We start from the raw sequence: 15,711 nt of genomic DNA, 5'->3' as shown, positions 1-15,711 counted from the left end.
TCAGATAACACAAAAACATACCAGTACTAAGGTTTGATGGAAAGATTTTAAGGAACAGTATGATTTCTATAAGAGAGAAATATTCTGATTGCCAGCTATTTGTCATTCCAGAACAGCCCAATCACACACACATGTTTGCAAATTATTGCTATTGTTGTTAATTATTATTTACAGAATACCATTGAAATGCAAGGTGGCTTAAATTCTAACAAAAACGATAGACCTCGCTGCCCCAAGGAATTTTTTTATCCCTCCTTTCACTCATTACCTGTTTACTAACAGCACCTTTTTAGCTCCAACTTGTTTTCATACTGTCTAAAATGACCAGAAAATTAGGTCCTATTAAGTAATCACAAATATAAGCTGTGACTCACCAGTTAAGTGAATACCATTACTGGCAATAAATTCAGAATCCTATTATAAATGCTTGTTATTGTCAAGTAAACCAAAACAACGCAACTTTATTCAATATTAATTGTATCCTTGAACGCTCAAAAGGATTAAATAACTCCAATCCGAATTCTGCATGTAGTAAGCAGCCATCTTCATACTGTTTGCAAGGGGCAACAAAAATATCTGAGGTCAGTCACACAGGTAGAGAGAAAAAGAGGCAAAAAGAAGAGAAGAGAGATAAAGAGATATTTCAGCTCCTATGTGAAAACAGATGGAAGGTGAAGGAAGCAGACAGGCTGCTCCAGATGGCAGGAGCTGCAGAGAAGAAGGCTCTCACGCCCACCATGTTGTGACTGTGATAGGAAGAATAGACTTTTGGTTAAAGGATTACTGGAGGACTCCTAAAAGTTGGGTTCAGCTCCATGCACTACCACTCCACCAAGCCTGCAGTCTCTCGAGGTTTTGCTTGCTGGGTACCCCTCTGCTGTCAGTTTTCTCCGTGCCCAAAAAAGAAAAACAGTATTTTTACTCATGCTTTGCCCTCAGGTCACATCTGCACAAACAGCAGGGCAATGTTGCTCTGCACTGTGGACCAACTATTCCTCAGTATTAGTTGTCCTGAAGTCTTACCAAGCCCCTTTTGGCATAAGCCAGGATCACCTTGTGCTAAGCACTGCGCAAAAAAATAACAGAGAGTCCCAGACGTCCTATCCTGACCCTACCCAAATGGCTTATGCTACCTTTTCTAGGAAGGATTCCTCCGGATCATGTGGAAGGTCAGGGAAGCAGGTATCCACTCCATGGCCGCAGGTACTGGGACACACAGGCAGCCTACACTGGTACTTAAGAGAGAGCAATAAAATGTGGTACTTAAAAGAGAGCATGGGAAAGGAGACAAAGCAGGACAAACAAAGCTAAAGTATCAAAAGCAGTAGAAAACACAGCTCATGGTGGAAGTGTGAGCATGCTTGTGAGCTGACAACACAGCAAATAGAGGTTCCCAAAATGACATCTCTTCCTGGAAGTCTTTGGTTATTGGGTAGTTTGCAGTTAGACAATGAAAGAAAATGGAGAAAGCTCCATATGCTATGCTGTTGCCCCAAATGAGCGGTGCCCAAAATGCACTCAGAAACCACGCCTCGAGAGGTGCCAAAAATCCCTTCTCACCACTGGATACAGACTTTTTTCCTTGTCTTTATTTTCCATTTCAATCCCAGCTGAATGCTCAAGCCTGCTATTTTCTGTAACTGTTCCAGGGAGACCACCAACCTGCGTCATGAGATAACTAGAATTCTCATTGCAAATGGTAGCTACTAATAACTTTTACTCTCCAGTATTCCTGGAGGCGTAAATTATGCCACATCATAGCAATCAGGACTCCTTCTTTTAAAACGGATATGTCATCTCTCAACAGCTTAGTTGCTTAATAATGCTAAACATTAATGTCTGGACTTCAGCTTTCACTCCTCCGCTCGCAGATGCTAGAGCAGCGTCGCCTGTACCCCACACCTGAGAGTACAAACTACCCCAAACCCATGCATTTTCACAATATCATGATTCCCAGAGCTACAAATTTTAAGGCAGAAGGGACCATGAGAGATCTTCCTGTGCAAGTGTGGGCAAGAGACCCTTTGCCAGTGATTCTTGTATGAAGCCTGAGAGCTTTCAGATGATAAAACGCTTTCTTCTAGCGATTCATCCTGGAGCAGATGGGAACCACTTGCATTTACAGTTTGTCTCCACGGTTAATCAGCCTTCCTTCTGAAAGCACGTGCTTTAACTTCAGCCCTTTGGGACCCAGTATTTTCTCCTCAAAGATTTTTTTTTTTTTTAAATCAGGAAATGTTTCCTTGATGTATTTAAAAACAAGAAGATACTGAACTGAGGAAAAGATGAAGTAATCTAATCTATTCACTACTGTCACGCTGGAGCGTCATAAGAGAGAGACAGAAGCTACTGGTAATGTCAGCAGAAACATGAAGGGGAGGGGGGAAGGACTCATCTTTACAGGGAGTATGAAGCCAGAGAAAGCCCAAGTATCAACATTTTTCTTTAAATCTTGAGAACATTCAAAAATCAGAAGAGGAATACTCAGTAATTCACATGGTGCCTGCAGTGACATGGCTAAGCAGGCATGATTCGTTGTGTTGAATAAGACACAAGAGCTTTTGGCACTTGGGAACTTTCTTCTCTCAGTTGATGCAAAGGAAGGTGTTTGATCAGAGATGGCTGGACCACGTGCTAGTGGTACCACTACTCAAATGCACAAGGCCCCTTCAAACCCATGCAAGTGTATGGAAGAGACAGGGGAAAGAACATATGAACCAAAAATTACAATAGAGCCCCTGAGAAAAACAGAACCAACTGCAAGTTTTCTCTACACTTTTCTTTTTTTTAAATAAAAACACACAGATGCTCATCAGTGCAGTACATTTATGTTCCTACCCCACTCTTACTATGTAACGGATATAGCCATGCAACTCCCTGTGTTGTTATTATTAAGCTTCAAGAAATCTACCATAGCATTTTTAAGGACAATGTCAGTGTTTCCATCAGACAATTACAAAGCTTGAGCTTTCCTAAATAAGATAGCTTGATCATAACTCTAATGTCAGTAAGGCCTAGTGATAGATACGATAGAAACGTATGGCTGACCCAATCAGGCAGACCAAACGATCTGAGATACACAATGACATTATCTATCTTATTTCTTGGAACGTCACAGTCTTAGTTTTGAAGTGCCTTATACACAATATCAGTTAACTACAGAGAGAAAAAAGGCAATTTCAATGAGCACTCAGATCTGTATCAGATCGCACTGCTCGTGTGAAGTGTTTTGTCCCTTGAGGCCCAGGCGATAACTCCATCTCTCCGGGAGGCTTGTAAACTCGCTGGAGCTACAACTGGCAAATTTGTTAAAAATCAAAAAGATAAGTAGTTAGTCAAAGGCTCTTCTTTCCTCAGGCCTATGTGTGCCTTCCGTGGCCAGAAATCTCCAACACAAAGCAAAAGGCCCAACTGTTGATGTTAAGAGGAATTTTACGCCAAGCCCGCAGAACTGAACCCCACTTGATCTGCACACTCTGTGTGTGTTTCTTTTGTCATACTTCCACGACTTATTAATATTATCAAAATATTTTGGTAATACTCTGCTGCCTCAGAGCTTGCAGCCACAAAATAAGATCACACTTGCTGGTACTAAGTACAAAACAAGAAGATAGTCTCACACCTTGAGCTTCTCAGCTCTCCTACCCACTTCTTCATTTCTGCCTCCTTCCCCTTTTTCCTCTATCAATACTTCTCTTGCCCTCCCCTCACGCTTTTCTCCTTCTCTCTTAAATCCTTCCCCTCCGACTCTTCTCCCCGCTTTCACAGTCACTGAGGAAGCTGAGGCTTACAGGGAGACACTGAGAAACAGCCTCTTCCCTACTGCTCCAGCTCCCAAGGGAAAATTAAGCTAAAGTCATGCTTGACACTGCTGTCAGCCCCAGGGGTTCGGGTGCCGGCAAAGCCAGCCCTGCCCTTCGGGAAGCGACCTCTGTTTCCACTGAAGGAAACAACCCTTTGGGTATAAAAGGATATTTCACTACACACAGAGGCGATGCCCAATCCACGGTGCCAATTTCAGTATTGATATGGCTGGGCTGAGTTTACACAGGCTTCTAAATAATTAATCCCTGCTATAATGCTGCTGTGGAAGAGAGAGCTGGGCAATCCTTAAGGGCTTCTTGAAACCCAAATGATATTGTGATTAACTGACTTAAGCTCTTTTTAATAATTCCAGCAATTTCAACTCTCCACATGTTAAAGATGTGCCAAAAAGCTTTTATTCAAATGAAAGTCTCCTTTCCGAGAACAAATCATTAACAGAGCGTACGCACAGATTTAACATTTACAAATCAACACACTTGAAATAAATTATGTTTTAAAAGTTTCGCCTTCTTCCCCAGTTTGGGGGTTTAGCGCATTTTTTACTGGAGCTAATTTAATCACAGCAGGTTACGACTGCCACAGAGAATACAGGAAAAAGTGCTGCTTTTCTGTTAAAGGTGCTTTTAGCACTTTGGCGTCCTAAAATGGAAGGTGGCAGAGAAATGCAAAATATAGGTGCTATATGCATCCAGTGCATTTCATCTGAGACTCAAAAGGGCTTCACTGCGAGCCCCATCCATGCTACCGAAAAATCTGTTCGATGGAAGATCTGCTGACACACGTCCAACACAGTTCAGCATTAGAGCACAGGAGGGATCAAAGCAGATTTTAGCTCTGCTCCTAAACCATGCTAGAGGAAAGGATTTGGACCAAATGCTCTAAAGGCATTTAGACTTTTGCTTAATTCCTATTTAAGTACTTTCCTATCTATAAGTAAGGATCCGTGTGCTGCCACTTGGACTCCAGTGCCCTGTGTATCTGCAGGTGAAGTCAGCCAACAGTCAGTGACTTTCATCGGCTGCAGTGGGAATGAACAAGGACTTTAATGATTTGCACTGGCTTCCTTTGTTTTGTTTTTTGGGTTTTTTTTCCTCCTCTTCCATAGCTGGCAGGAATTGCAGGTGCCTCTCAGGTGGGCAGCCAAGGACAGACCCAAATTCAAATCTCCTAGTTACCAGTCAGCTCTCTGAAACTAAGGAATGCACCACCAGAAGGAAGCTGCTGTTAAATACGCATCCGTTTGTTAGATTTGCACACGCACACAATATTAAATGCACACACGTCTGCAAATACTATGCCCATGCCTAGAGGGGGAAAAAAAAGGAAAAAGTAAAAAAACCTGTTTTCTCTGTATAGGCCCAGGTTTATAATCAAAATAATTGGATTATTATTTTGCAAAAGTCTGTAGACTGACTGTTAAGTCTTCACAGCTTACACTCTCTTCAGAAATGACTTGCTGAACCACAGCTTTCAAACGGTGATGTTAACCATGCCCGTGCTTAATAGCGCAAGATACTAAACGGCCTCGTTTAATGAATTTCATCAACAGCCATCCTCATATGCACAAGTCTAAACTCTGACCAACTTCACCTCGGGACCTACACCTGCTCCATTAACTTCAGTGGGATAAGGCTCACACCCACAACGTTAGTTGTTTCTGGACCTCTTCAGTGGCACAAATTAACCCTCGCAGATTGCTTCGTACGCAACCACCAAGAAGATAATACACAACTGTATCATGGAAACCACGGCAAATTGACCCGCTGGTCTAAAGAACTGCAGCATTAAAACTTTACTCTCCCAACACCTTTTGGCTCAGGAAAAGGGCAGCACGGCTAGGGCGACAAGCAGGGACACGTGCCTCGTGACACAAGACTCTGGCAGCAAAAACTAGACCGAGATGACAAGAACGAACTCCGACGCGCAGCCCTCACACTGCGCTTTGCGTCTTCACGGGTCTGGACAGCCGTTAATTTGAGTTGCTAACTCAGTGTTTTCCCAAGTCTACGCTATCCGCTCATCGCAGCGGCGTTGCGTGACCTACCTCCGTATTCAACCACCGGCCCGGTTCTTACTCACACTTTGTTCATGGGCGGGGGGGAAAAAAAAGAGAGAGAGAGAGCTCGTGGACCAGAAATACTCTGTTTATAGAGAGCCCTCCCTTGGAAGCAGAAAGCAACTGAAAGGTTATAGTCGGCGCTTGCTTGGCCGTATTTTGGAAGCGGGACGCGGCGGATGAGCCCTAGGAGCGGGCGTCAGCGCTGCTCCACGCGGAGACGTGCCCCGAGTCGGATGCGGGGTCGGGGCGCCGAAGCGTGCTCGGGACCCGGCTGGACTTCGACGACATCCCTAAATACAGCCCGTCCGCCGGCCCGGCCGGCCTCAGCGCTCGCGGCCGGCTCCGCCGACAGCATCCCACCAGCAAGAAATTTAACAACACATAGAAGCTCCCCGCCGCTCGGCTCCCCCCCCCCCAAAAAAAAAAAAAACACACACAAAAAAACCCCAAAAAACAGAAAACGATGAGGCTGCACCCCTGTCCCCCCCCGCTCCTCCCCGCCATCTGCGCGTCTTTAATGTGGAGCGTCCCGAAAATAAATAAATAAATAAATAAATGAATAAATAACCCTAAGGTTTTCCTACTCATGCACCACCACTATAAATAACAGGCAGGAGCCTCAGCCAGGGCGAGGCGAGGCGGTGTCCGGCCGGCTGCCGCTGCCCTGCGCGGGGGCGCAGCCACCCGCCCGGCGGGAAGAGCGCGCGAGCCGCCCGCAGCGCGGTTTCTTCACGCCTCACGGCGGGGGAAAAGAAAAGCCTGTCCCCCTCAGCCTGCAGGAATATTTGAGGACGTTTTATGGTGATTTTTTTTTTTTTTGGGGGGGGGGGGGAGGTTGCCCCTGCTCTGCACAGCCGTCCTTCGCCGCTCAGGTGCGTTTTGGCTGGTGTTTCGCGTGGAGCGGGGCCAACAGCCCCCCTCCCCCCCCCTCAATCACCACACGCACCATCACCACACGCACACACAACATCACCCCCCGCCGCCCCGCCACCTACGTCCCCAGCGTCTCCTTGAACTCGAAGATCTTCTTGATGTCCTCGGCCTGCTTCTTCCAGGAGCCGCCGCCGCCGCCCTCCCGGGCCATGGCCCCGCCGCCGATGCCGATGCCGGCCCGGGCGGCACCGAGCCGCCGCCGCCGCGCGGCTTTTGCTTTCTCTTCTGCCGCTGCTTCCTCCTCTCTCCTCCTCCTCTTCACACTTCCTGCCTGTCGCCGCTTTTATTTCCTCCCCGCTCCGGCGGGCTCCTCGAGTGCCACTTTTCCCGGGCTATTTCCTCCCAACTTTCTCTATTCCCCCCCCCCCTCCCTCCCGCCCGCTCCCTGTGTCCCTCCTCCCCCTCCGCCCGCCCTCGCTGCCTCCGCGGAGCCGCTCCGCGCCTTCCCCGCTCCGCCCCGCCTGCGCAGCGCCCGCTCCCCGCGCAGCGCCGCGCCGCGCCGGGCACCTGGCTCCGCGGGTCACTTTGATCCGCCCAGACGAACCCACCCCTCGAGGAAAAGTCCTCCCCCACCCCCGCCTTTTTTTTTTTTTTTTTTTGGAGGGGTGTCACTTTTGGGGGGGGGGGGGGGAGGGAGCCGAGCGGGTGCCCTGCGCGGCGTGGTGCGGAGGTGCCGGCGCCGCGGCGGTGCCGGGTTGTTATGGCAATGGGGGAGGAGGAGGACGAGGAGGAGGAGGAGGAGGAGGCAGCCGCGCCGCTGCTCGGCTGCCGGTCGGCGCCCCTCCTGACTGACTGACTGGAGATAATTCGCATTGCACCAAAACCGCGCACGTCAAACGGGAGGGGAGGGAAAGCAGTAAAAAAAAAAAAAAAAAAAAAAAAAAACCCACATCACAGCGGCGAGGCCGGGCTGCCTCCTTCGGAGACACACACACGCGCACACGCACACGCGCACACACACACACACGCGCACACACACACACACACGCACACACACGCACACACACACACGCACACACCCCCGAGGATGCGTGCGAGGGGGCGACGCGGGGATCGCCTCACGGCGAGGGGCTGCGGCCGGCCGGCGTGGCCCTGCCAGAGCAGCCCCAAACTCCCTAACACGGGGACGGGACGGGATGGGACTGGCAAGGGGCACGGCTCGTGGTGCGGCGGCGCAACGCCCACCAGCGGCCCCCCACACCACGACGCGATGTCCAGCAGCGGCCCCGCCACAACACGAGTGGTGACCCTCGCGCCATGACGCGACACCCAGCGGCAGGCCCCGCGCCATGACACGATGCCCAGCAGCAGCCTCGCCACAACACGATGCCCAGAGGCAGCCCCCATGCCATGACGCGACGCCCATCAGCAGCCCCCATGCCATGACGTGATGCCCAGCGGCAGCACCCACGCCATGACGTGATGCCCAGCGGCAGCACCCACGCCATGATGTGATGCCCATCAGCAGCCCCCGCACCATGACGCGATGCCCAGCGGCAGCCCCCACGCCATGACGTGATGCCCAGTGGCAGCCCCCACACCATGACACGATGCCCATCGGCAGCCCCCATGCCATGACGTGATACCCAGTGGCAGCCCCCATGCCATGATGCAACGCCCATTAGCAGCCCCCACACCATGACGCGATGCCCATCAGCAGCCCCCACGCCATGACGTGATACCCAGTGGCAGCCCCCATGCCATGATGCGATGCCCAGCAGCAGCCCCCACGCCATGACACGATGCACAGTGGCAGCCCCCATGCCATGACGCAATGCCCATCAGCAGCCCCCACACCATGATGTGATGCCCATCGGCAGCCCCCACGCCATGACGTGATGCCCATCGGCAGCCCCCATGCCATGATGTGATGCCCAGCACCAGCACCCATGCCATGATGTGATGCCCAGCACCAGCACCCATGCCATAACATGACACCCAGAGGCAGCCACCACACCATGACACAATGCCCATCAGTGGCCCCCATGCCATGACGTGATGCCCAGAGGCAGCCACCACACCATGACACAATGCCCATCAGTGGCCCTCATGCCATGACGTGATGCCCAGAGGCAGCCACCACACCATGACACAATGCCCATCAGTGGCCCCCATGCCATGACGTGATGCCCAGAGGCAGCCACCACACCATGACACAATGCCCATCAGTGGCCTCCATGCCATGACGTGATGCCCAGAGGCAGCCCCCATGCCATGCCGTGACACCCAGCGGCAGCCCCCATGCCATGCCATGACGCCCAGTGGCAGCCCCCATGCCATGACACGATGCCCAGCAGCAGCCCCCATGCCATGACCCGACACCCACCAGCGGCCCCCACACCATGACACGATGCCCGGTGGCGGCCCCCAGACCACGATATGATGTCCAGTAGCGGCCCCCATGCCATGACGTGATGCCCAGCAGCGGCCCCCACGCCGCAGCACGACCCTCCGGGCCTGACCCTGCCACCACGGCAAGGCCTAGAACATCCGCCGAGCGGGTTTGGTCATAAATTCTAACGCAACAGACTGAATAACATTTACTCATCAATATCTATGTACCTAAACCTAAAATGCATTTTTGCCTTTAACAGATTCCTTAAAACCCTGCTTTCAAAGCTGATTTCCGCTAGCAGTAATCTCCGAGGATGCTTGACCACGTAACTGTGTGTGAGGCTTTACTACCTCCCTGTGACGGGGGCACTGGGAGGGCAGGGCGGGTGAAAAGGTGTGAATTTGGGGAAAATCCCAAAGCTGGGAAAACACTGAAGCTGGCTGGGGTGTTTGGGCAATGCTACCCTCTACTGGGCAGAGCCAGACCAGCTCAGTCTGTGCCAGGTCCCAAAATTCACTAATTTACCCCTCTAATTTAATGCTTTGGCAGCTGGCCGAGCACAGGGACGGCCCGAACAACCTGAAATTTCCTGTGATAGGTGCTTACATGCTGCCATGGCATGCGCTTGAACCATTTGAAACTTTCCTACCGGTCCTACCTGATTGCCATTCTCTCGCCACCCACAAGGGATTTCTTTCTTTATATTACCCTTCCTTAAAATTCGCTTTGTGGTAGTGTCACTCGGGAGTCCCGGAGCAGGCTGTCCTCTACGCAACATGCCCAGCAAATGAAAGATATGACTGACCTAATAGGATGTAGTCAACACCCAAATCTAAGTTGATCTTCAATCCACACCGTGGTTTTTCCCCTCTTTTTCACATGTAAATCACCTGACATCAGAAATGTCACACCATGATTTTGGATTTGCTGAACGGCGCTGTGGAACATAACCTCCTGTCCCTGGGAGAAGATTGAGGCCAGAAAGGGCAAGTATGATCATCTACTCTGACCTCTGGAATAAAAGAGGCCAAAGAGCCTCATCATCTCCTGAAGACCAAGGCTATAACTTCTCTTGGAGTGATGGCATATCGAAAGCATCCACCAGCATTATTTTATTAAGTCACTTTGGTCCATACAGCATTATGTCAGCATCTCACTGCACAGAAAGGATCATACGTTTTTCCATTCCTGCTTTCAGCGGACAAAAATTTTCCTTAAAATTGCTCAAATCATTGCCAATAATGCAATTTCTAAGCATCAAAATTCCGTAAGGTGAAAGTATGTGGCAGCCTGTAAATCTAAGTTTTCTTTTCCCGATTTAACCTGCACCTTTAACATCACATGAATGTGCTTTTTTGTGATAAAATAACTCGTATTTGAAGGAACTGGTAATGTAGACATCCTCTGGAGCCATTAGGGTTTTAATGAAAAATATATGAGACACTCCTATTGGGAATGGAGCACCGGCACAATAGACCGTAACAGCTCCTTCGCAGTCATTACAGTCTGTCATGTCAGGATGAATTTAGGGAGCCTGTAATCTCACTTGATTGACAAGCTCCTGCAGAGCTACTGTAATGCATTGAGCTGTTTGAAGAACAGGTGTTTTTAAAAAATGAAAATCTTAGTGAAAACTTCTCTCAGTAGTGGCTGCGTATAGCAGAGCATGCTGCAGAGAAGTGGCTCTGTGTAGCTGTATTAGCTATTTAATTGCGTAAAACTAGAGTTAAAGAACATTGTTAGAGTGGCTAAATTAGGCACGCAGAGATACAAGAATTAAGATTGCTTGCGAAACATTAATTCAGGCCCACATACATTAAATCACTCCATTCAGCCAGCACCCAAACTATTGCCTTTGAGACATACAAGTTCCATTTTTTCTAACGGCTTGCAAATGTTGGAAATTTAGGGGGGAAATTAAAAATAAACTTTTATGTGAAAGATTTTCTTTCAGAATAAAGTGACATAATTTTTGGAGGAATATTTCAAACTCTATTTTTACCATTTCACGTCAGTCCTTCAAATGGTTTCAAAATACTTCAAATAAACATACTTCAAAAACCTACAGTGTTGCAATTTCATATACACAGAAGGCCTGTGTGCTGCCAGATTCACTGTTGGCCCTTAATATGGTGCTGTGTAAACTACATTATAATGAACATAAAGAAAGCAGTCACGTTCATCTTCCAAGCTCTTTCACTCGAAACCTGGATTTCGTCTGTATAAACATTATAATATTAGCTCTCTTTCACATGTTGCTTCTGAGTCATACAATATAAACTTCCTTTTCAATTACAAATCAACACTATTGATGCTTTTCTGCAAAAACTGCAGGAAAAAATGCCTGACCCTGTCACTGTTCGTGACAACAAAACTTGGGGCTGCCAAAGTTACTTGGTACTGGCCCTGAATCAAGCCATCTTCAAATTTGCTTTTCCTCTTGATTTTAGTAGATGTTAGATCTGACTAGCATAATAAACACTCCCTCCAAACTCACTGTTTTTCATATATTTGCAGCATTTCTTGGCATTTTCACAGACACGAATGTTGCAGCTCCAGTCCCCGACCCAAGGTGAAAATTGGAAGGAATTTGGCAATTTGTTTGGAAATTTGGAGGCAATCCTCTCAGGAATTTTACCGAGTCATGAGAAAATTGACCAGTTTGTTTTGCCTATCTGAAAATGTTTCAGTGTTATTTCTTACATTAGAGTAATATTTTAAAAATAACTGAAGTTTGGAAGGTGTATTTGGGTAGCGGACTAGTTTTCATCACAGGTCAATCTAATGCTAACGGTTAGATTTTCATGTTTTCCAAGCTAGTTTTGACAAATTCAGTATTAAAGTATTGCAACTCAGCCACCTCTAAGCACGCCCGCAATAGCGTGCTTCAACACACGGGACCAGCTGCAACTGATGCCTCCAGCAAAGCTCCTTGGAGCAAGCGGGAGACTTTGCGGTGGCTTCGGGGAACATTGACTCGGGCTGTACATCGGGGGATGCATGTAAGGAAAAAAATCTATCCTAAATAGGACCGTTTTGCAGGTCCTAGCGAAAAGTCTCCGTGCAGGCCCTCTGTGCAGCAATGCACTCACCCTTAAAGCACGGCCAACAGCACTTTCCTGCGCAGCTTTTTAAAACTGCACATTTTGCAAAAGCACCTCCGAGACCACCTACCTCCTCTGCTCCCTGCTCACCCTCTGCACCCTACCCAGTGTTTTCTATTCCTTTTGTAGGTTAATGATAATCAACGTCCTCAAACCACCCCCAAACTCTTTAAAGACGTATATCAGTTTAAGCTCTTTAAGATGGTCTAAGGCCCGAGCTCATCTTAAACAGCTAAAATGCTCTCCGAAAACATGCAAGTGCAACAGAGAGGAGATGACGGACGGCTGCTGCCTGCACTGCTTTTCCCATGGGGAAGAGGAAGTTTAAAGTGCCACAGGGTTTGTAACTGTGTCTATAAAGTGGAATAAGCAAGCACTGATACAGGCTTGAATCCTCAGCCTGCAATTAGTTGCCTGAAGACCATCTGGTGCTTGGTTAAGCCCCTAGGTGCTAAGATTACTCATGAGATTCGGAGATGCCAGCTAACCTCTTAACTGTAGAGCTGCGACTTCTCTTCCCTGGTTTTATTCTTTGACTAAGCCTAGGGAATTAAAGGACAAAAGTCTTGGACATAATTCCAAGGCCGTACGTTTCACGATGGAAAAACAAGGAATTAAGAAAACAACTAGGCAGACCACACCGCTGTAACTATGCTATGCCACATGTGCATTGCAATATATCTTTAAACTCACGGTCATAAATCATGGTCATATAAAATTGTAAGAGGAAAAAAAAAAAAAACAGCCATAGCCAAGGCCGAAGAGAGAGCACCAATGTACAGGCAAAGACAGCCATGAGCAGTGGGAGAGCCAGCAGGAGCAGGATAGGAGAGAGGGCAATAGAGGGAAGATGGGAAGGACAGAGGCAACGGGGGCCAGGGATGCTCCCAGGAGCAGAAACGACAGGGAGGAGAACCACGCACCCCACTCAGTCCTGGAGCGAGCACCAGAGTCCCAGGCCCCTGCATTCCCATGCTGCTAGCAGCTAGGTGCAAAATCACTGCCAAAATGTGTCTCCTAATTTTAAGAGGCTGAATAGATAATACAAAGGATAGCACCCTGCTCAAATGTCTCCTCTTTTAGTCTCTGAGCTAAGGAGCTGAAGCTCTGGTCTTTGGATCCAAGACGCTGAGCCTTGCCAGCGATCCAAGTCTGGGTCAAAATGATAACTGGCTCTTTTTGCAATTGGTTTGCCTGATTTGGCTTTGCGTGCTTGGTTTTTGAGGGGAGTGCCAAAGTAGGACGTTACATCTACAAAGCTTAGGTTAGAAGACCATTATGGGACAAGGTAAGGGCTCAAAAGTTATAAAAATATCAGAAATGAAGTTGCCCAAAAAGTTCCAATTCAGCATCATGATACAGGTGTTTGGGTTTTTTTTTCAGGATTTCTCCCTTACTATGAACTTATTCAGCACAGCGAATTTACCCATGCAGCAAAGGAGCAGCCTGCAAGGGTCTACCTCATGTTCTTGATGCCTGATGTAAGACACTTGGGCTGGTTTTGCACTCAGAGATAGGGACAAGTCAAAAGGAGCTGTGCTTTAAACACACAAAAGTGCTATAAAACGCTGAGCGCTCTGGACGATCAGATCCTTGGTGTGGCAAATTGAGCACCCAAAATTAGCAAACACATTTGATCGTTTTGGCCTTAATCTCTCCGTGCCTCAGTTCACCAGCTGGTGATATCACAGGAGCACTGTGAAGATAAATGCATTAATATTGATCAGATGCCGAGGCATTACAGAAAAGCTCACAGGGAAATTAATGTTGAATTCAGTGTGTGGTTTGAACAGCGTGTGTTAATGTGACCTAGAGCAATTCACTGGATTAAAATAACTCAGAATCATAGGTGATCAGATAATTAAAGGATGCATCACATTTGATGTGCACAAAGGCCTAAATTATGGCCGGGCAGGCTGCTTAATTCTGGCATCTCCTATCTCCTGAGAGTTTGACTTTACGGCCTTCTTGTCTTTTGCGCATAGGGTTTATAGCCCATAGCTGCTTCCAACCAAATAGGATCCCAAAGATAGAGAAGGTTCCTACCAAATAGGTGGCTGTGTAGAGAGAAAAGATCCGGCTAATTCTTCGACTGCGAGAAAGGTTGCCTTGCTTCGCATTAGGGCATCTGTAGAGGATGCGAGTGTAATCTGGAGACACAAATCCAGAGGATGTGGGGCTTAGCTCCCACCGCAATGCTCTTCCATCCGATGCACAGAGATGTCAGGGAACCGGGCTTGTGAACAGCAAAATAACACAGAGATGCCAGATCCTGCTATAGATCAGGTGTCAGTGGTGGCCACGGTGTCTTACGCCAGGGAAGAGTCTCTTTTCCCTCTCTAGCCTTCCCCACGGCTTCTCTGGGCCCATGTTGGCTCTGAGGATGGGTCACCACTCTTTAGCTTCACACAGTATTCATGTTAAAGCTGTACATTTCCTTTAGTTTTCACCTCCCTGAGTCTGAAGTGTGCATCTGAGCCTCTTCTGTGTTGCATACACACAGCTCTCTCACACGGGTGACAAGCCAGACTGCCTCTGTCAAAAGGAGGGGACTTCTGGCTGCGTTCTCCACTTGCACCCAGGAGAAACATCAGCAGACTCCAGCACCATTGCACTGCATTGATGGAGTCAAATAATACGTGAAAAAGAAATTAAATGACTCGAGGAGGATAAGAAGATATGGAAAGCCATTCACTTGCTTGTGAAGTAATCGCTTTTTTCATTTAAGCAGAACACTCAGCTATCTTTTATATTGTTATTGGTAAAGTCCTCTCAGAAACTGGAAATTAATTTTTTTAATCTCCTCATTTTCTCCCTTTCCCATTTGCCGTACATTTCTGTTTTCCTGTGTTTCTTACAGAACCAAAATTAACTTAGCTCATTTTGTTCCTTCCTTTCACAGACATTAACAGTGCTGGATAATGAAGAGAGAAGGAACTTTGTTAATTAACCGCAGCCACTGCCTCAAGTCTGGGCTGACATTACTCGCACATGCAAGAAGAGGCGCAGTGCCGTCAGCAGGAGATGAGCACGAGACACGAGTCAGCGCGGTTTCATTGCCTTCGTTGATCTCAGAGTAAAGATGAAGTGCTTCAGGCTTTATCAATGGGCAGAATCCCCATCCAAATACATTATTTAGGCCTGCTTGCAGGGGTTCCTCACTATTTATTGTTAAGTATTATGAGATTCCACATCAAAAACGATTATTTTCAATCTGAATATGACACATTTGGGGCAGTGTCTATTCTGTTTTTCTACAGAAACCTGAAACTTTTATGAAATGAAGATTGAGATTTTCTACTTGCACTTTGACTGCCAAGGAGCAGATGTGCTGGGAAGGACGTTCCTTCCCTTCCTCTGCAAGGGGTGGGGGGAGGAGGGGGGGGGTCGCCTGGCGAGGACCAACATCCCTAGCTAAGTGGATAGCAAGCTGGGAAGCAGCTAATGCAGCCTAA

The 15,711-nt window shown here is 48.0% G+C and overlaps 1 protein-coding gene across 1 annotated transcript in view; it reads right to left on the bottom strand.

The window, feature by feature from the left end:
- Window positions 1-7,179, bottom strand: part of CAMK1D (calcium/calmodulin dependent protein kinase ID) — a 224,111-nt gene extending 216,932 nt beyond the window's left edge. Inside the window, exon 1 of the mRNA XM_068912338.1 lies at window positions 6,880-7,179. Within this exon, the coding sequence (XP_068768439.1) occupies window positions 6,880-6,968 (89 nt within the window). The 5' untranslated portion in view covers window positions 6,969-7,179. The remainder of the gene's footprint in view (window positions 1-6,879) is intronic.
- Window positions 7,180-15,711: the final 8,532 nt, after the last annotated feature.

The sequence above is a fragment of the Struthio camelus genome, chromosome 1 (genome assembly GCF_040807025.1).
Source record: "Struthio camelus isolate bStrCam1 chromosome 1, bStrCam1.hap1, whole genome shotgun sequence".
Lineage (NCBI taxonomy): Eukaryota > Metazoa > Chordata > Aves > Struthioniformes > Struthionidae > Struthio > Struthio camelus.
The sequence above is the reverse complement of the archived record's forward strand: the minus strand, read 5'-3'. Positions and strand labels throughout refer to the sequence as shown.